At 37.8% G+C, this 23,452-nt stretch overlaps 2 protein-coding genes and 1 long non-coding RNA gene across 10 annotated transcripts; all 3 read right to left on the bottom strand.

Moving 5' to 3' along the window:
• Positions 1-61: 61 nt before the first annotated feature.
• Positions 62-4,082, bottom strand: LOC113276119. 8 transcript variants are annotated; one of them, XR_003324021.1, is made up of 9 exons: positions 3,785-4,082; positions 3,637-3,692; positions 3,160-3,353; positions 2,958-3,027; positions 2,422-2,590; positions 1,471-1,602; positions 1,281-1,365; positions 953-994; positions 62-318 (listed from the first exon to the last, which is right to left on the bottom strand). It is a non-coding gene; the product is annotated as an uncharacterized LOC113276119 (long non-coding RNA). The 8 variants fall into 8 exon arrangements; XR_003324022.1 differs by lacking the exon at positions 2,422-2,590 and adding an exon at positions 2,591-2,636 and having other exon boundaries at positions 1,281-1,602; XR_003324020.1 differs by having other exon boundaries at positions 1,460-2,590.
• A 14,027-nt stretch (positions 4,083-18,109) lies between these two features.
• LOC113272801 lies at positions 18,110-18,965 on the bottom strand. The gene is made up of 3 exons (XM_026522599.1): positions 18,663-18,965; positions 18,318-18,546; positions 18,110-18,213 (listed from the first exon to the last, which is right to left on the bottom strand). Exons 1-3 carry the CDS (start codon positions 18,963-18,965, stop codon positions 18,110-18,112), a joined length of 636 nt encoding a protein of 211 aa, XP_026378384.1.
• Positions 18,966-19,332: 367 nt separating this feature from the next.
• LOC113272800 lies at positions 19,333-20,229 on the bottom strand. The gene has a single exon (XM_026522598.1). The coding sequence runs from the start codon at positions 20,227-20,229 to the stop codon at positions 19,333-19,335; it is 897 nt and encodes a 298-aa protein (XP_026378383.1).
• Between the last annotated feature and the right edge of the window lie 3,223 nt (positions 20,230-23,452).

The following is a 23,452-nucleotide window of genomic DNA, read 5'->3' as shown; positions in this document are numbered from 1 at the left end:
ACACATAGGTGTTTGTTTACTACTCTTATATACGTCTCAAAATTAAATTAGAATTCCCAGAACCATAATTTCCTGCACCTGAACAATTTCATTTTCTGCACATGAACATCTTGTTCCGATCTTTCCATAAGACCAGTAACAGGGAGTGAAACTAGACTTGTTACACAAATTTCAAATACAAGATCCTTCAATAGAAACACACAATTTTAATTGTTTGGAAGTAAAGGTACCATCTAAGAAGCTAGAAAACAAATTTTCTGGCTCTGCACCCACCAAAATTCAGGATAACGTCTACTTGATCTTTTTCTGCAGCCTCAACTGCAGTTCAAACAAGCAAATGAACACACGAGTTACTTCCAGCAACAAAATAATCATTAGCTGAATTCAATTGACACTTGGGATCAGAATCACCAAAAAGTTGTAACCAAAACCTGAATTAACACCAATAATGTTCTTACAGTTTTAAACTTTGTCAAAAGTAAGTGCAAACCAGCGAAACGGTAAACTGTCCGATGATGAATTGAGCCGCACAACTTAGACTGGCATACCGACAGCAAAAATTCTAGTTGACACGATGACATCTAACATTACAGTTGCAATGAAACATGGACAGTTGTTACGATCAACTAGGAGCATTTACTATTAAACCTATGATTCAATGTTAGCGTGCAAATGCAGTGAAACATAAATATTTTCTATCGACACTAAATTGAACGTTTACACTACTATCAACTCAAATGAATAATAAGTTAACAACACAATGACTAATAACACCACAATTGCAATGAAAACACAAAGGTGAGTATCGACAATATCAATAATATAATCTTTCTAATGCATTGTGCAAAAAAAAATTCTTTATGCCCATTAGCATCAGATAACCACAATGATTAAAATATCTAGAGTAAAGTACTGGCAAGAAAACTAAAGGATGTTGGTACTGTAAAGTTACCTCTTCTTGGACAAAAGCTTCTCAACTCCAACTAGGAAACCACTGCATAACCACATATAATCATTATTCAGTAACGACTTCAGCAATTCATATAAAATGTAAAATAACAAAAAGCCACCAAAACTTTACATCAGACCTGCAAACTATAGTGACCAAAAAACATGAAAGTTCTTTAATCTCCAAAAAACATCATCCTCTAGCTAATTTTGCAAGTACATATAGCAACTAAAAATTACAAGGAAGAAGGAAGAACTGGATTATACCCAACAGGTGAACAGATTGTGGACAGTATGGATTATTAGAAATAGCTGGACTAAATGGATTTTACCTGCAGATATGAATATGTGGCTTAGGTAAAATGAAACTCCATTGATTCCTCCAAAATGTTGAAACACCATCAAACCAACACCAACCTGATTACAAAAATTTATCTGTTATCATTCATGGCACTACTTCATTAAAGATTAATCGACTAAAACTAAACGACTCACAGTGACAGAGCACTACCAATTACTTACAACCTCGTGGAAGGAACCAAATCTCCCAAGTGAGAGTACATCAATATCTAAATACAACATAATACATTATATCAATTGTACATCATGCAGGGCGCCGTCGTATGCTTTCAAAATACCTTGAATTCCGTCAACCTGGAAAAAAACAGAATGTTCTCTCTTTATAATGCGAGAACAAAGATAGGCAAATTTTCAAGGTTACACATAATGTGTCCATCAAAGTTCAACAACAGTCGGGTATTTTGCTCATCTTCACCTCAGAGTAAGTCCTGCTTCCACTCAAATTAGAACATTGAGAGACCGGTCCATCAAAGAATAATTTCTCACTTTCTAATAGGGGTTCATGTAATGCAAAGAATCTAGGAGGCGTGGATTTCCATTTGAAGTATATCATAGAATGCATATAAAACGTGGGTGGACTTTCAGTCAACTTCTAATATAAACATACATAAAAATAGAAATACAGAAGCGAATGAAATCAGTACTAAGCATGTGCACAAGAGATAATTTAAGTGCTTGTGAGAAACAAGCAACCACCAACTAAACTCAAGTTATCGGAGAAAGCTAAAGCCCAGATTGTATTAAGATGTTAACTCAGTCAGTATAGTGCAAACACAATAGACACGTAAAAGATACGACAAGCTCCAAACCAAAAAATACTACCAGTAGTATTATAAGAAATTTTTTAATCATGTTAGTGTGCGTGGCCCTTTAAGAAAATACAAATTATTATACTCCACTCCAGATTGGTCGACACTAGACAAAGTGAAAGAACGCAGAAGAGACACCAAAGAGGACGAGAACATATCAAATTTGTTTTGATTGCTTGGTTAAGATTCTACTCTTCCTACAAGGCTACAATTTTAGTCGATGAATTCACATTCTTATCTAAAACATCAGTTCTGGTTTACAGTAACTCGCGGTAATGTAAGAATTACAGATTTGTCTCGTTACCAAGTTCAGTCTGTCTTTTCTATTCCCATCCAGATTTATTATAGGGTACTGTAGTTTTCACCAGTTCTGCCTCCGCAAAGAGAAGAAAAAAGAATATCTGAAACTGCCAATGGTGTTTAGGCATGACAACACCATAAGTCCATAGCTACTTGACAAAGAAATCTCTTACCTGAAGAAGAAATGCAAGTCCCTTAGGAAGATTATAACAACAATAGCTGTTACAGTAAAGTCAAGAAACTTGTCATATAGAGTTAAAATGAAACATGGTCAAATATAATTTCCAAACAGCTTCCAATGCTACAAGTGTATGTACATCATCTCATGTTGGTACCACTAGTACTATTGTTTGCATAAGCTATTGACAAGGAGTAATTGTGTACAGGACACGTAATGGTTAATTTACATCAATAGTTGCTAGGACACAAATGTTTACTAAACTGAGACATAAACATTCAACAAACACTTAGACGACATAAAGTGTACAAATGTGACTTTCCCGTGTTCCAAATTCTTGAATAAGGTGCAGTGATGATTACCATGAAAACATTGTCCCATGCCCTCAAGCTCCTATAACATCATGTATATGTTGTTATCGTAGGCACAAACCTGCGCAAAAACATATTGAAACACAAAAGTAGGATTAATTAAACTTACAGACATACATAACATCAATTAACTACACGATAAGAGTGAACTCCAAACAGTTGGTAGTTTATTTGAGAATGTGATAAGACTTACACTAGGATAATGATGAGTAATTTAGATTGTTGCTTTAGTGATTCCAATGGGTATAGCAATTTAGACCTATAATCCCAGTAGTAAAATGCAAGCCAAAAAATTGATTGTATGAATCTTATCCCGCAAAAAATTGATTGTATGAACCTTATCCCGTAACAGATCCATGAAAAGCTTTGAACCATACCCACTTTAAGCTGTTGAAAAAGAAAAACTGTGTTATTAATATGCATCAAACTAAAAGAACATGAAACCTGAAGTCCTAAAACAAAAGAACCCAGTAAAGAACATAGGACAGTAAAAACCAAAACATAGGGGGAATATTATTTTCACGGTAGAACCTTGAGGATTCTACAAATCCCAAACTTCTTAGCTGCATTTACTGAATCACCTAAAATAAAACCTAAAAAATATTTGAGATATCAGATCAACAAAAAAGAATAGATTGGAAACAACATGTAATAGGGTTGGAGTTTATACCTGAACCTTCCAGGATTTGTACTTGAATCTTCTATAATTTGCATTTAGATCTTCTTCTGCAAAATTCAAACACAAGATTAGAAATCAAACTTCTAGGGTTTACAAATCAAAGATAATTTTGATTTCAGTAAAAGGGTTATTTCCTTACCTGAGGTTAGAGATCTTCAAGGGTTTTTACTTCTAAAAATTCAATTTTTTTCTAAGAGTTTCGAGCTAAGAGTGAAAATTAATTTCCAGGTTTACAAAATCAAAGATTTTGATTTTTGCAAATAGGTTTTTTTTATACCGCTTTCTAGGTTTACAAAATCAGTTATTGACTTTGATGATTTCGGTAAGTAACAGAGGATTCTGTAACTGGGTTTGATCTGTGTTCACAAAATCAAAATCAGTTTATCTCCATTTTTCTTAGAGAGGAGAAAGAAGGTTAGATGGGGCTTAATTGGGTAGTTTATAAGTTAATGGGTCTCCTCATCTAGTCATTCCAATTGAGTTCTACTCATGAGTTTATGATGAGTTGGGGTCGGTACTAGGTGTGAGCATGGGCCGGTATGGACCGGTTTTCACTTCATCCGCATCCAAGCCAATACACTACGGATTTTAAACTTGGCATCCGCATCCAATCCAACGTCCAACGGATTTGCATCCAAATGGATGTATGAATAAACAGATTGGATGCGGATAATCCAATGGATTTGTGTTAGTTAAAATTTATAATGAAAAAATAAAGTCTATATAGATGACTTCTCATAGAACCTACACATTTTATATATGTATATAAATATAGAAGTGCAATGGACCCTAGTTAGTAATTCGCCGAATTATTCGTGAATCATTCCCGAACGTATCCGAATCGTCCGAATTCGAATCATACAGCCGAATACATTGAACATCGTCCCTAGTACGCGAACTATATGGGGTTCACGAATATATCGCGAATTATACGCCTACCTAGTTCGTTTACCTGGTTAGCACAACTCGATCCAACTCACTCAACTCCTGATAGCACAACTCGGTCCAACTCACTCAACTCGGTGGTTCAACTCGGCCTATTATAACATTTTTCCAAAAAATATGCAGTCTGCGAGGTTCGAACACAGCACCTGAAACTCCCACATTAGGGCATTAACCACCCGACCAACCATTTGTTAGTGCTACTATTAGAAGGTATCTAGTTTATAACGCATTTAAACTTCAAATCATCATTACACATTTCTAAATTCTGTATTTTTATTTTTTTATACATGTCGAATTTCTTAAGCCGACTCCATATCTTAAAAACGAATTATATCCGAACGTATGCCATTCCAAACTACTGCCGAACAACGAATCGTTGAACGGATTTTTGACGAATCCGATATATCTGAATCCGAATAATTATTGTACGTATGCCATCCCGAACTTTCCTCCGTACCCCGAATTTCTAATTAGGCCATGGACAATACTCCAAGCAAACACCTAAAAATTCTAAAACTATCCATATATTTTCAAGAAACTATATAAATACCCTTAATCTAACGGGTATGGATATCCAACGAATTTTCAAGGTTGCATCCGGATCCAATCCACAATCCGTTGGATTTCAAAAATTACATCCGCGTCCAATCCATTAGTGAACGGTTCGGACATCTATCCGCACAAATAAGGTTGGTTCCGGTTAAATCCGCGTATTACGGATAAAATGCTCTCCCCTTGTCGGTACCCTAACATTTGGTATTAGATCCCACCACCACGACCCATACCCACTCCACGGAAGGGGTGACGTATATGCTGGATTAAGGTGTATGGGCATCTATGTATGGGCGTAGTTGTCACCGCATTGAATATAAATAGTCGAGTGGAGCCGTCATAAGAAAAGGGCTACCGCCGGGTCAGTGTCGATAGAGTGTGCCAACGAGGACGTTGGGTCTGGAAGCGTCGTGGGATGTTGGGACCTTAGTCCCACATTAGTTAGATGGGGCTTAATTGGGTAGTTTATAAGTCAATGGGTTCCCTCATCTAGTCAACCGGTTTTCGAGTTGAGTTCTACCCATGGGCTTATGACGAGTTGGGGTCGGTACCCTAACAGAATGGAATGGTTATCTTTTTTTTTTTCTTGTCTTAAGGAGGTGCACGTGTGTTTTGGGGTAAAAACTGATTATGTTGGAAAGGGTAAATTTGGGTGTGCCGCCGAGAAACGAATCTAAACTCTAAAAAAATGCACTGCACGGGAGTACTTTAGATTCGAGAAATCAATCTGTACAATTCTGGCCTAAACCAAGAAATGGCCGTTCCAGTGTTGCTTCGGTCACAAAGTGAATGAGAAGGGTTGATCTTAGGGAGGGAAGCGAAGAAGGTGTTGAAATAAGAATGGTTAACTCTGAAAGTGTGGTTGTTTTATGACTTGTATCAGAATGTGGAACTCGCTTGCGGAATGCAAGCTATGAGTTCTTTGGGTTTTTTTATGGATACTTGTGTTGATAATCGTTGTTGGTTGAAATGGGTTGAAAACATATTTATATAAATCACAGTTGAACGCACCCTGATCTCATAGGAAGTGGAAGTAGTTGAGTGATGGAGAAGTGGAGATCGTGTGAAAATGTTGAAAAACGCGTCTTACAATGAGGGAAGACGGGTCAGTGTACACCCACCACTTCTCTGCTGCCACTAACTGTCCTCTTTTCCTGAAACTTTATCATAATGGGTATGTTGCACGCCGCACGCTGTAAACCGCCAGACCAATATCCCGATGACATCCCCCAGTTTGCGACATGTTTGATGTCTCGAGTATTTTCGTGAAAATATGCAGCAGGTTGTTGAGTGGGTCTTGTTTGCAAGAACTAGTTATTTTGACCAATCACGCACAAACTAGGCGGCGGGTGGTCATGTATTACAAGCCAAGCCATGAGGCTTGCCGCAAGAAATAGCACGTAACGCTTCTTAGGTCAAATAATTGAATTATTTGTGAAATCAATATTTATATAACATCGATGCGTATAATGCATCGTTTTTAAGCAAGCAGCTAAAACCAATCAATGATCATAAAGCATCGTTTTATAAAGATGTCTTAAATTAGTCGCGAAGCCTAATGTCTTAAAAAGAGCATGACCAGCCATTTTCGAGAAGCTGCTGGCAGCCGTTCATGCGCGCCAAAAATAGGCCGATCGGTCCTTATAGGAGAGTGACGGTTGGCAACCACGGCGACATCTTATTGGTCGCCTAAGATTTGGTCTAGGCCGGTCAATTCGGCTTGCGAAGTTGGACGACCAAGATGATTTGCGGCTTTTAACAGCTGTTGTTGAATTTATTTAAAATTCCTATTGACAGCCCGAATTTTTGGGTGATTGTTTATGAGCCATATAGGCAGGCCGCGGCTTGGCCGATTGTTCCTTATGGAAGAGGGGTGGCCGGTAATCACGACGACATATCATTGGTCCCCTAAAATTAGATCTAAGTCGGTTGATCCGGCTAGCGAAATTAGACGGCCGAGATGATTTGCGGCAGTTACATACTACCATTAATTCAATTTAGGGTTTAATAGCCGTGTGGCTAACCTACTTTGGGGCTAACAGTTTTTGGTGTTAGTCACATGTTGGGAGCTATTCGATCGGCCAGCACAATAATCGGGCCGCTGGTGAGCGTACCCGCACCTTGCCCGTTGATTGAGATTGAATCTAGGCCCGTCAATTCGGCTGGCAAAGTTGGGCGCCCAAGATCGTTTTGCGGCAGCAAAATACTGTTGCTAGCATAAATTAGGGTTATGTAACTCACGCGGCCAACCCACTTTGGGTAATCGTTTGGTGGCTCCGTTTGCAAGTGGGAAGGATTCCAATTGGCCTAAGCATTAGTGGGGTCGTCGGTGTGCCTGATGGTGCTTGTACGACCATGTTAGGAGGTGGCTAGACTTGATAAATCGAATGGCCAAAACGTGCGGCCGTGATCGTTTTAAGACTGACATGGAAAGACTATATTAGGTTCCTTAAGGAATTAGATGCGTCGACCAACCAACTTCCAACTTTATTTAAAAGTGCGTGTAGCGCTTTTGGAGTGATCTGATTGGTCGGTAGGGAAAGAGGAGCCAGGAAGCATTAACATGGGGCGCTTCCGGCCAGCCATGGGCAGTGCCTGCTAGGGCAAACCGGCCGGCCAATTGGTGTGGCCGTGCTTCCTTTTGCTGCTTCTTTTATGTGTCGCGGTTTCTCTTTTACTTGTTATTTTCTACTTTTGGTAGGATTTTCCTCCTATTAGTCCATGGAGGATTAATTTCCTAGCTTACCTAGGTTTGGCTCGACCAATAGGGTTCGAGATATTGCGCAGGCCGCAAAAAAGACCTAATTTTTGTAAATTAGTAAAATTAGGTTAGAAAAATTGAATTATGTATGCTAACACAAAATCAATCAATTTCTGGTGAATTTTGTGCGTACATACAAAATCACTAATTATACTTCAGAGGACAACATAATTTTGTATGTGTCTAATTGAGTACTTCCATGCATATCTTAATCCTGACACTTCGGGAAATTCATGCCACTCTGCTGTGAGCGAACATTAATTTTCATGTCATGTCAACATCAAGAGTTCGGCTGGAAAACATAGCATAGAATAAATACTCGGCAGGCTCCGGCATTAGTGAGTAATACGTCTAGGAGCTTAAATACTCATCAGGCTCTATACTAGTGAACAATTCATCTAGGAGCTTGAGTTTCATTATAATATGAAGAGAGACATAGACACTCATCAAATTTTGATATGTTCTTCAAATTCCTTGCGGAATATAAACATATCAGGGTCTACTACTTCTGATGCCGAGTCAGGTAGACAAATTTTTACAGTTTTCGCCCTATGCTAAAAACCACCATCAACATTAAGTCCCCTGCTTAGCACGTAACAGTGACATTGTTGCGGGGTAAGCACTAGATGGTGACAGACGAAATTAAAATTGAAAAGACGAGAAGATAGATATTACCAGGAAGATTCTAATCGGACTTCAGCAACGGTACCGCGCGGCTAGTGGTCTTCGTAGTAGCATGTTGCTAGCTTGACTATGGGGTATGGGTGTTGTGGGCCCATCCATCTATTCCCGTTCATGTAGCAAGAAGGAATCCTTCTTCTGTTCGAACTCTAGAAACCCCGTTCGTAAAAAGGGGTATCGACCCTCTTTTGTTTTTTGTTGCTCGTCCGGCTCCATGCTTCTGTCTGCAGCACCTCTTCGTCGATGTCAGTAGCTCCATCGTGCCAATCGTCAGCGGCAAGGTAAGTACATCTTGTCTTTTCTTTTTGCAAGTATGAATTTTAGTTGTACGTATAACTTTCATGGTTTTGAAATTTCATCAAAACTTGAGTGAACTCCATCGATCCTCTCCGGAATGTGTAATAAGGTTGTGTCTCCAGAAAAATGAGTATTTAGCCTCTCCGGTGGATTTCAAAATTTTCCAAACTCCATTTCGCTCAATTGCAAGAGGACTTGACTTTAAGTTGTTTGGTGTCTGGACTGCTGAGTCGCAATTAAAAATGTTCTTTAAACTCCTGAGCATTGACTGGAACGAAATTGTATTTATCTGACTCTTTAGCTCATATGCATATTCTTGCCCTTCTGATTGCGATGATGATATGCTTGAGATGCTTGTATGGGAAAAATCTTCCGGATCCATTGGGTGGAGTAGGCCAGCTGAGAAGCGTTCCGCTTCCGACATGCTACTATCAAGTATTCAAGGACTTCGTATCAGGCGACACCCTTTGAACTATCTTCTGAATCTTGGATTGTTGTACGGAATGAGATGCGATTGAGCAGTCCCCAGTTACACTTCTGTTTGATTACTAGATCTGTATTTTTGAGTCGGCTTGAGAATACAATGCAGTCTTTTAAGGAGTTGTAGATGCGCGCTAGATCCGATGGCGTGGCTGGATATGTGAAAATATCTCTGCGGCATACTTTTGGAGTCTTTGATGCAGGTGTACGGCTTCATGTTGAGGAATTACTGCGGCTCGTAAAGCTTTGACAGTGATGATGCTGATATCAAAAAATAACCTGGTCGAGGGATGTGAAGACATCCCGTGCTGGCAGTCCCCAGGTGTAATTATCCTGAGCCTATTTTCTCCTAAAAGATATACTTCTATTGCATTTGCTGGTAAGGTGGTTGACGAATTGATGAAGGCAGAAACCAGTTGCAATCCTACCATACATCTATACATTTGCTTCATATGCTCTCCCATTCACCACTGCATCATCCAATCTCTGTATCAACACCATTCAGAAACCACTTGTAGCAGCTTCTTAATCTCAACTGCAATTTAAGGACACCACCAATTCAGTCACCCCACTGAGAAAGTAGCAAGCTGAACTCCACGGCAACAACTCCACCAGTATCCATTCCTGCACTGCACATACATGCGAGTCTCGAACTGCAGCTGCAATTATCATCTCAACCATCAACATCAATTGCAATCACCATTTGCAGCTCAGCTGCCATCTCAGACCAGCCACTACATCACCAATTTCAGTTCAATTCCGTTGCAACCATCATCCTACAACACCTCTGCATCATACTAACACAGACCGCCAACATCTTCCATCATTCTTTGTCTCAGCTTCCTACACCTTCTCCATTCCTAATCATTCAGCTAATGCAGCACTCCAAGAGGACTTCAGTTCTTGCCAATTTCTCATTCCTTGTCTCGAACTCCACCAGACCCAAGCTATCACTTTCCTGCATTTCACTGATTCAAAACCACCAACAACACAGTAACCCATCTCTTCTCATAACTCAGATTCAAACCCTATCTTTGATGACCATCACAGATTCGACTCAATTTCTATAATTTCTTACACTGAAAGATAAATTCAACAAAAACCTCATCTTTTTCATCCATTACCAACCCTAAATCTCCATTAATCTTCACCAAATCCTCCATATGATTCCCCTCCAAATTGACAGAAAGAAACCATCTTCTTTTGCAACAGATAACCAGCATTCCATGATCTTCTCAGTGCCTAAACCTACTCTGTTCTTCATCACGAATTCATTTGGATCTCCATCTCTATCTTCAGCTTCACTCTCAGACAACAACGCCTCTATCCTCACTACTATCTTCTTTCTCGATTTCAGATGTGTAATAATAATAAGAAATTCTTCTCTGAATTTTGTGTAGGAATTGGAATTCCTAAAGGCACCCAGGACATGTAGAAAGGCCACCAAAGAATGACAGCCCCCTCTTCCTCCATTATGCTCCCAATAACACATGCATACGAAATGATGCTTTAGCCCTTTTTGCTCCAAATGAACGCTTTCTTCTTCCTTGAATTCTTCCACCAACAGCAGCGGTCTCTTACTTCTCAAATCCACTTCTTCTCTTAAATTTCTTTTCATCACTAAAGTTTTCATGCTTTTCAGACAGATAAATTTGCATCACTAAAGCCGACATACTTTTCAGACCGAGATGAAGAAATGAAAGCAAATAATGAGAAATAATCCGCCTTGCCCTTTTAAGCGACGTTTCTTCTTCTTTTGTTCCAAGTGACTCCAAAGTACCTAAACACACAAAACTAAGCATAAGATACATAATTTACAAGAAAACTTAGCAAAGAAAGCATAAACAATAGACAAATATTAAGGTGTTTTAGACACATATTAGTCGCGATGTGGTTGTTGACGCGCAGCTTTATGCAGGCCTTGGGTATGCGGTGCTGATCTCTGAGTAGGTGATGTGGTAGACATGATGTGGTTGGTCTGTGCTCAACCAGAGTAACAAATTCCTGGTCACTATGCCTACATATTTCAGATTCTTCAACAAAACTATCATCATCATAATCATCATCATAATAATAACATGAAAATGATCGAACCTCATCTAAACAAGTAGTGTTACCAATTCTAACCTCGTTATCTTGATTATGTGTATAACTATCCTCATTTTTAAGGGTACTATTGGAAACACTATATCGAGCATTTTGCGCCTCTAACAAACGCTTCCGAGTCGACTCACAAGACTTCCTGATGGTATCATGTATAGAAGGTTCACTCTTGGTTACGATTCTTCCTTCCATAACTAAGTCATTTGTTTCAGTTGACTCATATGTCGACTCAAGTAACTTATGTGTTGACACAAGTATCCTACGTGCCGACTCTAGCTGAGGAGAAATATAATTATTTTGCTCGTATGACCGGTATGCATGTGGATAGTAATTTGGACCACTATGGTATGACCCATATCCTTCAAAAGGATGGCGTTCCCAACCACTATTCACACTATGGTTAGGCCTGTCAATGGAAGAATATCCGTCGGATATTTAGAAATCCGATATCCGACATGTTAAGCACTACCGGATATTCGATATCCGATAATATCCTATAGGATATCAAAATCAGATATCGATTCCGATAGGCTAAGCTGTCGGATATCCGATAAATATCCAATAGTATCCGGTTATAACAAAAAAGCTTAAAAACCCTTGTAAAACATTTTCATAATGGACACTTATGGGATATTTATCGGACAATATCCGATAATATCCGATACTAGACTCGAAATTAGGATAAATTATAAATAAGTCCTATACTATCGGATATCGGATATTAACATTTCGGATGGGGTCTAATCCGTTTTCGATATGTTAAGGAAGAAATATCCGATAAAATATCCGATCCGATATCCGATATCCCATAAAACGGATAAAATCCTATAGGATCTCGAATACTCGGAAACGGATACCGGATATCGGACAAATATTGACAGGCCTAACTATGGTCATAATAGGAATAATGTCCATGTTGCTCAGTCGGATATTCGTTATATTGGCTATTATAATACCAGTTCGACATTCTCAACACAAAATAAAACCCACTGACAAGGGATGCGTGGGTGGATAGAGTCTTACCTCCCGTACCAGACGGGCGATGAACTGTTGAAGTCGACTCAAGCCACCGACTCCAATGTCAGCGTACGAACCTGAGGGGCCGAGACAGTATCGTAACTGTCGTCCTTCCCTGCAACAGTTTTATTTAAATTCACCCTTCTTTAGGGTTTTAAAAATAGTAATGTCCAAAAGTTCAAAATTAAAGTCCAAAAAAAAACACAAAAATAAAAGATTACAAAAATAAAATCCGTAATTACAGTTTCTAAAAATAAAAATAAAATAAAATAAAATAATTATTTACAAAATCTTCTTCTTCATTGCTTTTGGATTCCTTTTTTCTTCTCTTTTTGGGCTTTGCTTTTCTTTTCGGCACTTTCTCTTTAGCTTAGCTCCGAATCTGAAAGGAAACAGAAAATACCAAAACGCGTAAAAAAGGACAAAAATAATAATTAAAAAAAAATCTAAAAATAAGTCCGCGTCGGCGGCGTCAAAAAAGAATTTTATATAGTGGTAAATAGGTTGTCGTTCACTCGGACTTGATGAGATTGATTTTAAGAATTAATAAACTAAAATAAAAGAAAAATATATACAAAGTATTTTCACGGGACGAAGAGAGTTACTGGGACTAGGATTTCGTCGAATTCATAACATAGGGTTCAATTTATTTATTCTCAACATTTAAAGCTCAATAAATAAAATTAACATGGACTCTGATTTTGCCAAGGTAGATTCTCAAAAGATTAGTTGTAAATCCTAAGCATGATGTATCAAAACATTTAGGCTAAGCATACTTCATCAAATTAAATGACAACCAATTAATTCAAATCATATTTCAATTAAAATTAATGCAAAAGTCTTAAAATGAATTAAATAATTTTACCCATGTATGAAATTCGTCTTCCTCTGTTGTCCCAGTAATGGGTTCTAGCTCCACATGGTGAAAATACACTCAAAGGAATTTTTCATTGCTCAAAAAGGCGTTTGCAAAGAGAAAATGTATAAAGCAGTGTGCTTGTAACAGTTATAATCATTACAGAACCCACTGTTTTTTTGAATTGAAAAGGTTATATATTAATCCAAAAGATATTTACAAGAAAAGGATCCTAGGAACAGATTAACTTCCAACTACATGTGAAGTACTGTATCCCACATAAACAGAATTTGTGAAACATTACAATCCTTATAAACATCCAATTCCGACAACCAAATAACTATAGTCTGTCTAATAAGCAAACATAGTTCCTCAACATTCATTTCTCTTCCGCCAAAAGCTCTACTATTTCTCTCCTTCCACAAGTGCCACAAAACTGCATAAATCATCTTCCACCAGACATCTTTACACCTCCCATATAAAACATTAAAACTCCACATCTCAAACAATTGCTTCACATTCGACGGAAAAACCCATGAAACTTTAAAAGCCTTGATAAAGTAGGACCAAACTTCAAAAGCATACTTACAGTGAAGAAACAGATGATCTGCCGTCTCTACATGCTCCTTACAAAACAAACAATGCACATCCTCAATCTCCACTCTTCTATGGTGTAACATACTCCTTTTAGGTAAAGAATCATGAAAATTAGCCCACAACATGAAACTAACCTTAGAAGGAATGTTCTTTCTCCACAAATACTTATGATAATTACAGTGTTCCTCCACCTCTTGCACTTGAGCCTCATAAAATTTCTTTACTGAAAAACCTCCCAGAATATCAACTTCATCCTCCTCTTCATCTAAGATATGAACTGGACCCAGAGCATTACACAACAAATCCCATTCTAGCTGCTCAGCAGTTGTTAACCTTCTCCTAACATCACTAAGGGTGTGCAATGGACGGACGGTTGCAGATTAGGGGTCAGCGGCAACCAATCCGTCAAAGTTGCGGATTTGGAAAATTGTCCAGTCCAATCACCCGCGGATTTCACATCCGCGGATCAGCGGATGATACGGACCGGATGCGGATTAACCGCGGATTTAGTCAGGGAAAAAAAAACAAACAAAAATTCTAAGTTCAGAAACTACAATTTTAACACAAAAGATAACAGTTAACAGTTACACAAAAGAGTATTGTGTTTTTTTTCCACGTAAACAAAAAAAATACTAATTCTTGCAACAACGGAAGGTAAACTATCAAATGCAATAGCAAGTCTGGTGCCAAGCCAATGAAACTTCTGCCGCCAAAAAAGAGTCATTGGATTTGAGTACTAGTCCATTCAATCCATAATAATAGATATGTCAGGAATTTCCTTCAAGATTTCTTCCGCATCTGTAAAATGAGGAGTTACCAGGTGATCAACAAAACAAGAGAAACAGAATGAAAGGTGGCGATTTTGCTTAAACACGACTGGACTTTCAATTCATTGCATCAGATACTAGTTCCCGGTGTTTGAACTGAACAAATTGATAATGCTAATTAAATTATTGTATCTTCTTCCAACAAGTTATCGGTAGAACATTTATTAGTACACTGACGAAATTGAAGTCAAATTCAAAATGCGAAAATAATAGAACTGCAGCTCATGTTAACACTTCAATTACAGGCACATCACATAATAAGTTTTGGCTGAATTAAGTGGACATTACATTATTTATTTTGCCTGAACTTGTTCAGAAAGAAATGTTTGTTTTGTAATAAGGGGTATCTATTATAAAATATAAATCAAGCATGTGCACGACACAAATAAAAAGAGGATAGCACAGCTTGGAAAGAAAGAAAAAATAGATTATTGGAGGAAGGAAGGGGCACAAAAAGTATTGGGATGAAGTGCTCTACTACTTCTACTACTACCTAAAAAGGTTCAAGTTAGACTTGGACAAGTAGTTAGTTACCATTTCAGATTCCAAATACAGGAATCGCAACTATATGAAATGTGAAAAAATGGATGGATTACATCATCTAAGCCAAAAATATGAGACCACTTTATGTTGGCAGTTAAAATTCGTCTGAAATCACTTTTTCACTCAAGGACTCAAGGTATCCGTTGGTTGTATACACACTGACCCAATCCCATGCTAGTTAGCCGTTTATCCCAAAAGAGATGATGATTAGGAAATTGTCTATCAGGACTTAAGTCCCACATTATGCCCTACTGTTCAATTAATCTCACTATCAAATTATCCTTGACAGCTTCACATGCAGCCTTATTACAGAAAAGGTTATTGGTTTTATTACATGTTGTTATATTTATTGCAAAGGGTCTTAACATCAGTACTTAGAGACCAGCTAGCTGCCTATCAAGTAAAAAAATTCAAATATAAGAAAGAAAAAAACATTCCCATAACACAATACATGGTATCTTTCTAAGGAGGAGGAAATGCAACGATGGAGGTGGCATATAGACATTAACAAAGATACTAAGCGAAAGATACACAAACAAAAATGTTTGCTTTCTATATACACTAGTGACTAGCAGTACACATAACACATGGGATAATCTGTTGTTAAAGGTTAGGTCGAATCAAAAAAACATCATTGAAACAACAACTTAAGCTGCCAAACTGCTCCTAATTTGCTCCTAATTAGATAGATAAATGAAATAAAATGATGTTTTACATATTATGTTACTATCACCATTTCATCAAAAATAAACAATAAATATTTTAAAAAATGAAATCAAACAACAAAGAACAACCAAAGAAAAATTTCCCATCTCTAAGAAACAAATACTGCTAAGATGCTACTACTTTACCATGATTTGTTATTATGAAGTTAGCCACTAGAAATATTCATTGTGCAAATCCTGAAGTAAGTCCTTCTTGTACAAACTCTGAAGTTTTATAATACTCATACTCTGAAGTTTCCTGGAGGGGTTTTCACATGCATTTATGCACAACACTAAAGTGTCCCTCTCAATCAGTCATGTACTGAAGGGAACATGCACTCAGAGATGCGGTAGAAGCAATTGAGAGATGGACACACTAATCAAAGAGTGGATCTTTTCTTCTTACTTTTAGTGGAATGTGTTGTTGCAATTCTTTAATTTGTCTTTCATTTGAACAATCTTTACAGAAATTGAACACCCAACCGCAACAATCAATATACAAAAGGACTTGACTAATAACCAATGCACACACACCAAACCTAGAGTAAACAATGCACAATAACACAAGATAAAACTGAAAAAAAAACCCAAGAGAAAATTATATGCTAAGAAGATTAGTTGGTGACTGATCTTTAATACTCTTCTAAACACCGATTTTTTCTCATAGATTTCAACAGCAATTTAGTGATGTTTTTGCTGTTGGTTCACTTTGAGATCCCATTTTCTGATTAAATCTGTTTTTTTAGTTTTTACTACACCCACAAACTTTCTTTAGAAGATCCAAAGTAATCCAAACATGTGACAAGTTTACCGTCTCTTAGAACCGCTAAGATGATATTATTCTACCATGATTTAACATTAAGAAGCAATTATGTTAACGATATTTTCAAACAACTTAGATATGCGAACATAAAGATACAAGAGAATCAGAAAACGAATAGTTTACGATTAGGCTTTACCTGATTAGACTTACATCACAGAAGAATCTAACAAATTCATTCAGAAAAAGAATAAAAAATGTAAGAATAAAAATCTAATTGATTTCAGCATGACTTAAGAAGAAAAACCTTACCGATTTCTTGATATTTCTGGTTTGAGTAACGGCGAAATTGACATAAGGAGAAGATGAATCAACTCTCTATGGAGAAATCTTGCAAAAATCCAACTTGAATTGTCGTTTTCGGTAGGAATCAGGGAAGAGAGACAGGATGGTTCATCTATTTAGGTTTCTGAATTTCTTTAGGATAAAGAAGTTTATATATAAAACCCAAACTTCCAATATTATCCTTAGTAACTCTATTAAATACCCTTACTACCCTACTGTGCGGGTTAATCCGCGGATTTACAAAACCAACTGCAACCAACCCGCTAAACCTTGCGGATTTGAAAACTCAACCGTGTCCGGTCCCTAGACTCTTGCGGATTGGTTTTCACCCGTAATTTTGCGGACGGTTGCGGGTGAAAATCGCGGTTTCGATTTTTCTGCACACCCCTAAACATCACAAACCAGTCTTCCATCTCTGCAACTGAAGCCATCTTATTTCTGCAAGCTTTATAAATGACTGCAAACCTCTCTTTGAGATTCCACAAGATTGACCATTTATCCAACCAAAACCTAATAGCCTTTCCATTGTTCAATTTAAAAGAAACATTATCCTGCAAAAAAGAAGAAGAATTAAGAATATTCTTCCACACACCCTTCCCTTTGGCCTTGCATCATCACTTGGAAGAAGCATAATGGATTGTTGCAGAATTTCTGCTGCACTACCTTTCTCCAAAGCATCTTCTTTTACTACCTCCAAATCCATTTTGCTTTAAGAGATTTACTAGTACATCTGAGATTCTTTATACCTAAACCCCCTAAATGCTTTGGCTTACAAATCTTTAGCCATGAAACCCAACACATTTTCCTCCTATTTTCACTAGAATCCCACAAAAAATTCCTCATCAGCCTATTTAACTTCTTCTCCACCTCAGTTGGCATGTGAATCAATGACAAAAAGTACACAGGAAAGCTTGCAAGACAACTCTTAATCAACACCAATCTACCTTCCTTGTTCAAAAATTTCTTTTTCCAAGAAGCAAGTTTACTCTCCATTCTTTAAATAACTTCATCCCACACAGAGGCACACCTAGAAGTAGCTCCTATAGGCATCCCTAAATACTTAATTGGAAACTTCTCCACCTTGCAACCCAACTCCAAATCTAAAGAAGAAACAACACTATCAACACCAACACTAATTAATGAACTCTTTTCCAAATTTAATTTTAACCCTGTTAACATCTCAAAAGAATTCAAAATGAGATACAATCTTCTAATCTCCTCCACATAGCATCCAAGAACAAAAGAGTATCATCTGCAAATTGAAGATGTGAAATAATACAACCATTATCCTTAACCTGAAAGCCATGAAGCTGTCCTCTAGTCACTGCATCCATCAGCAATTTTGATAACACTTCTACCACCAATAAGAAAAGAAAAGGGGACAAAGAATCCCCCTGTATCAACCCTTTAGAAGGCTTGATCCTCTCAGTTGACTACCATTAACAAGAACTAAAATGTGAGCTGAATAAATACACCATTTTATCCAAGAAATCCACTTGTTACCAAAACCATGTTTCTCCATAATTCTCAAAAGAGTCTTTCACTTCACATTATCAAATGTTTTCTCCATGTCAATCTTACACAAGACACCAGGCTTCTTCTCCTTCAATCTACTTTCAATACATTCCCCAGCAATTAATACTCCATCCAGAATTTGCCTCTCCTTAACAAAAGCCCCTTGATAATCAGACACTAATTTATGCATTACCATCTTCAACTTGTTTGCAAGCACCTTAGATAACACTTTATAAGCACTACCCGGTAGACTGAGAGGCCTAAAATCCTTAGAAGTACTAGAATCCTCCTTCTTTGGATCAAAGAAACAAATGAACAGTTCAGCCTCCAATACCATTTTCCTCTACTACAGAACTCACCCATCACCTTCATGAAATCCTCCTTAATAATGTGCCAGCAAGACTTATAGAACTCCATAGAAAACCCATATGGGCCTGGAGATTTATTAGCTCCAAATTGCTTTATCACTGCAAAAACTTCCTCTTTAGTAAACTCCATCTCCAACTCCATATTCTCATCACCCTCCAACATTTTAAAATCCAAGTTATCAACAGAAAAAGCTACATCATTATGTTCCTTAAACAAATTCTTATCTCCATTCTGATTTTTGTTTGATCAAAACATTCTTCACCATCAATCTCAAGTTTAGCTATAGTATTTCTCTTTTTTCTTGCATTTGCAATTCTACAGAAATATGAAGTATTTCAATCTCCCCACCTAAATTCATTCTGCTTTGCTTCTGAATGCCACTTCCTTGCTTCCAAAAATGTTATGTTCTTCAACCTCAACATACAATTGATTCTCTCTTCAAACTGATCCTGAGACAAAACATGAGATTCCTCCATCTGATCTAAACAATCAATCTTCTCAGTTAACACAACCTTCTCCCTCTTCACACCCCCAAATTCCTCCCTACTCCAATTCTTCAAATTTTGTAGTTTCTTAAAGAACACAAAATTTGGAATTTCTTGAAAATGCATTATTCTCCACCATTCCTCCACCTTCTTCAAAAAATCCTTATGCAAAATCCAACTGTTTTCAAACTTAAAGTATGGTTTACACATAATATCAGGTTTAGTCATCAACATAATAGGCTTATGATCTGAGGTGACCCTAGTAAGAGCCAACTGAATTGCAGCTGGAAACCTCAAATCCATATCCATACTAAGCAAAAATCTATTCAACCTGCACAATAATGGGTTTACCTGCATATCAGACCAAGTATAAACACCTCCCAATAATGGCAGATCCACCAATTCATGACTAGTAATGAAGTTATTTAGAAAATCCTTGTTTCTGCTATCACCTTCTCCTCTATTCCTCTCCTCATCACATCTAACTGCATTAACATCTCCTGCATAGCAAATGGGACCACTCCACCAATGCCTAACCTCATCTAAATCAGACCAAAACAAAGCCCTTTCATTGTACTCACAAGGTGAATACATGTTACAAATCACCCATTTAAAACCATCAGTATTCTGAGTAAAAAGATTGTAGATAATATTCTTACTCATTCTTCCATCATCTCTAATCAGCTTGTTTGTATTCCAGATTGTAAGGAGACCCCCACTACCACCACAGATACCAGTTGATGGCATATACTCCCAAAATCAAACTCAATGTCACACCAAATTTTCTTAATCAACCATTGATTGATTTTCATCATCTTTGTCTCCTGAATTATTAACACATCACACTTCTAATTAAAAACCAGATTTTTTAGAGTCACCATCTTATCAAAATCATTCATCCCACGAAAATTCCAGCTAATTAATTTAAGATCCATTAACATCTAACAATGAATTTGGAACCACCTCCACCCCTCTTGAGGTATCAATTTCAACCAAAGCCAGCTCCGACGACCATTCCCCCTCAATCCTCTGAACAACAGAAATAACTCTCTCTTCATTTATCTTCCTAAACCTCTCCTTGTACTTCACCACTTGTTTCATAACAACTTCCTTTAGAACTTGTCTATCTCCATCACATACTCCCCCATATGTACAACAATGAAGCATCATCAACCCAGCTGCCTCCATCACCTTCTCCATGCTTTCTGTATACGATAATTGCAAGTCTCCAAGCTTCATTACTACCTGATTCTCAATGTCTGACAACATATTCATCTCCACCACCCTATCATACTCCATCGCAAAATCTCCTACCCCCTCATTAATCTCCCCTTCTTCCATTTCCACATTTTCAATTTGGGAATTTATAAAACCCTAAATCGATTAGTAGAATTATTATTGTCCTGACCAAACATGACCATTTGACCAAAATTGGTTTTTGGATTTAACCCCATATTCGACCCATTTACCCAAGTACCAGATCCACCATCTGACTCAGCCATTAAGTTTCCAGCATCAACTTCTGACTCCCTTCTACCATCTGACTCAGTTCTAGTTAAGCTTTCCATAACTAGTGCCTGATTACGCGCCAACAAATTGCCGTTAACAGCATTTTGAATTTTCACCGGAAACAACTCCTTAGTCAAAAAATCAAAATTTCTAACTTCCTGGAGATAATTTAGCTCCAGAAACTTGACTTTCTCCTGATAATTAGGATCCCATTCCGCCGTTAGCACCACCTTCAGTCCAGCCACCTCTACCACCAGCACCGCCGGAATTTTACTGACATTACCAGTGACAACAATTCTGAAAAACCATTTCCCCTCCATCCTTAATGTTTCAGTCGCAATTCTAGAAAAGCCTCCAAATGATAACTCGTTCCCTATTCTTGTGATCACCTCCGATGACCATTTAGCAGCCGATGATCGCCTAATTTTAAACCAGTGGACTGTCTCAGAGACCTTATCAACTGAATATATTACTGAATCTCTCTTTTGTTGCTTCACCGGCACCAACACCTTCTTTGACTTAGTAACTAAATCACCAGTCCACATTGCCAGAGATAAATTCACACCTTTATAATTCCATTTTAATGGCTTCCATATTTTCTTCCACTCCTCCTCCTCCATCTCCAACAACCCCTCCAACATTGATACACCTTCAATCTCCATAAATCTTGTAATACCCAACTACCTTTTAATCAACACAGTGAATTGATTCCATCCCAATCTCCTGTAAAATGTTACGACTCATGTTCTCTTTAATATGGACTTTATAGATCCTCCACTTCTGGGAAAATCCACATCTTTAGGCAGAGATTGACTCATCTCCTTCCAGCATATCTTCTCCAGGTATAGGTCAAAAACCTCAGCCAAAATAGACCAACAACTCTTATTTTCTTCGCTTGGAATACATATGCTATAGGATTTTTCTTCATCACCTTTCAAACGTCTAGAAATCCTAATATACTCGCCACCTTGATTTGACTGTACCTTGATAATAAAAATCATATCTTCAACCATGTTTTCATATTTTACCTCCTTATTCTTCCCTTTATGAATCGACTTCAACATAAAAATCACCCATGACACCGCCTTCTTTGGAAATGCTAGCCATGCTCTAGCACCACCCCATACGCTTTCTAAAATCGTCACCATTTCCTTCTCACCTGTCATCTCCAGAGTGATTTCGCTTTTCCTATCAAGCTGAATAAGCTTTTTTGTGCCTCCATCGCTCTCTCTCTGTTTCTTTCTCATCGCTCTCTCCTCTTTTACCTGTTGACGTTCACACTGTTGCGAATTCGAAATAATTGTTACAGAAATTGTTACAAAGATATTGAATTTGAAAATATAGGTAACGTTTTCTGCGACTGTTTTTTACCTGTTGTTCTGTGTTCTTCTTCTTCTTCTTCTTCAGTGGCAGCAGCGGAGACAAGCTCTGCAACTCCCGCTTTCCAACTCTTCAGAACTCTATATATACTCGACAGGACTTGACAGGACCACATTAGTTCCATAAATCTGCACAATAACTCGTAATTAAGAAAATATATTTTCGGGTTGTTTTCTTTACTTTCTTGCCTGCCATGCGTCTTCAGCTGTCAATTACGTGTATAATATCTTTTCTTATCTCCACAATGCCTCTGTTACGACTCAACATACTCCAAACACAAACAAAACACGTTATGAACACTGTAACTCAAACAGAACCCGTGAAGAACTCGTGTCCTCTATTTGCTTCAATCCAACGATGCAGCCCAAGTTTGTCGAAACAAAACACCTTACCACCTCTGGTCAACCGTAACAGGGTGATTACAACTCCTTGGGGCGATTGAATCTCGCCAATTTTCCCGGAAATTTCTAACAGAAATATCGTGTTTTCTAACTTCTTCCCTGTTTTCTTCAACGTGATTATCCAGCCCAATTTCTTTGATTCTGACGACCATACCAGTCTTGTTAATCTGATTCAAGTCATCCCTAACAGTTTCAGCCATTGAATATCCTTAAAGCACGCCCAAATATCTAACCCTAATTCTGCCTGTATCAAACACGCTTTCCCGCCAATTTTTATTTTCTAAACGAAGAAGAAGGAGGTGCCCCTTATCCACCAGGGGTGTGAATAGTAAATCAGGTGCCCCTTAGTAATTGAGTGCCTCTTATCCTCTTAGCAAATGCCCTGCGGGGGTGCCTTTAACAATTTTTCGATCTGATTTTTCCAAAAATGTTTATTGCCCAAAAACACCTACAAACAAGTTTATTAGTGATAAAATGAGTCCCAGCTAATGTATTTATGGGTGAAACTGCTCACACTTGCGTGCTCATCAAATTCCCCCACACTCACATTTTGCTAGTCCTCGAGCAAAACAGAAAATTGACCCGCTATACAGCTGGTCATATATATATATAGAGAGAGAGAGAGACCCGCTATATTGCAGGTTTTTTTTCCCAAACCCGCTACACAGCTGGTCATAACA

This window comes from Papaver somniferum, chromosome 4, assembly GCF_003573695.1.
Source record: "Papaver somniferum cultivar HN1 chromosome 4, ASM357369v1, whole genome shotgun sequence".
NCBI classification, from domain to species: domain Eukaryota; kingdom Viridiplantae; phylum Streptophyta; class Magnoliopsida; order Ranunculales; family Papaveraceae; genus Papaver; species Papaver somniferum.
This window is presented reverse-complemented; position numbering and strand designations above follow the sequence as displayed.

Coding starts and splice junctions, on each gene's coding strand:
- LOC113272801 (XM_026522599.1), bottom strand. CDS start 18,965: ATGGTATTGGAGGCTGAACTGTTCATTTGTTTCTTTGATCCAAAGAAG. Junction 18,547..18,662: donor TGGAGAAAACATTTGATAAT/GTGAAGTGAAAG, acceptor TGTTAATGGTAG/TCAACTGAGAGGATCAAGCC. Junction 18,214..18,317: donor GTGGAGGAGATTAGAAGATT/GTATCTCATTTT, acceptor TTTCTTCTTTAG/ATTTGGAGTTGGGTTGCAAG.
- LOC113272800 (XM_026522598.1), bottom strand. CDS start 20,229: ATGCCATCAACTGGTATCTGTGGTGGTAGTGGGGGTCTCCTTACAATC.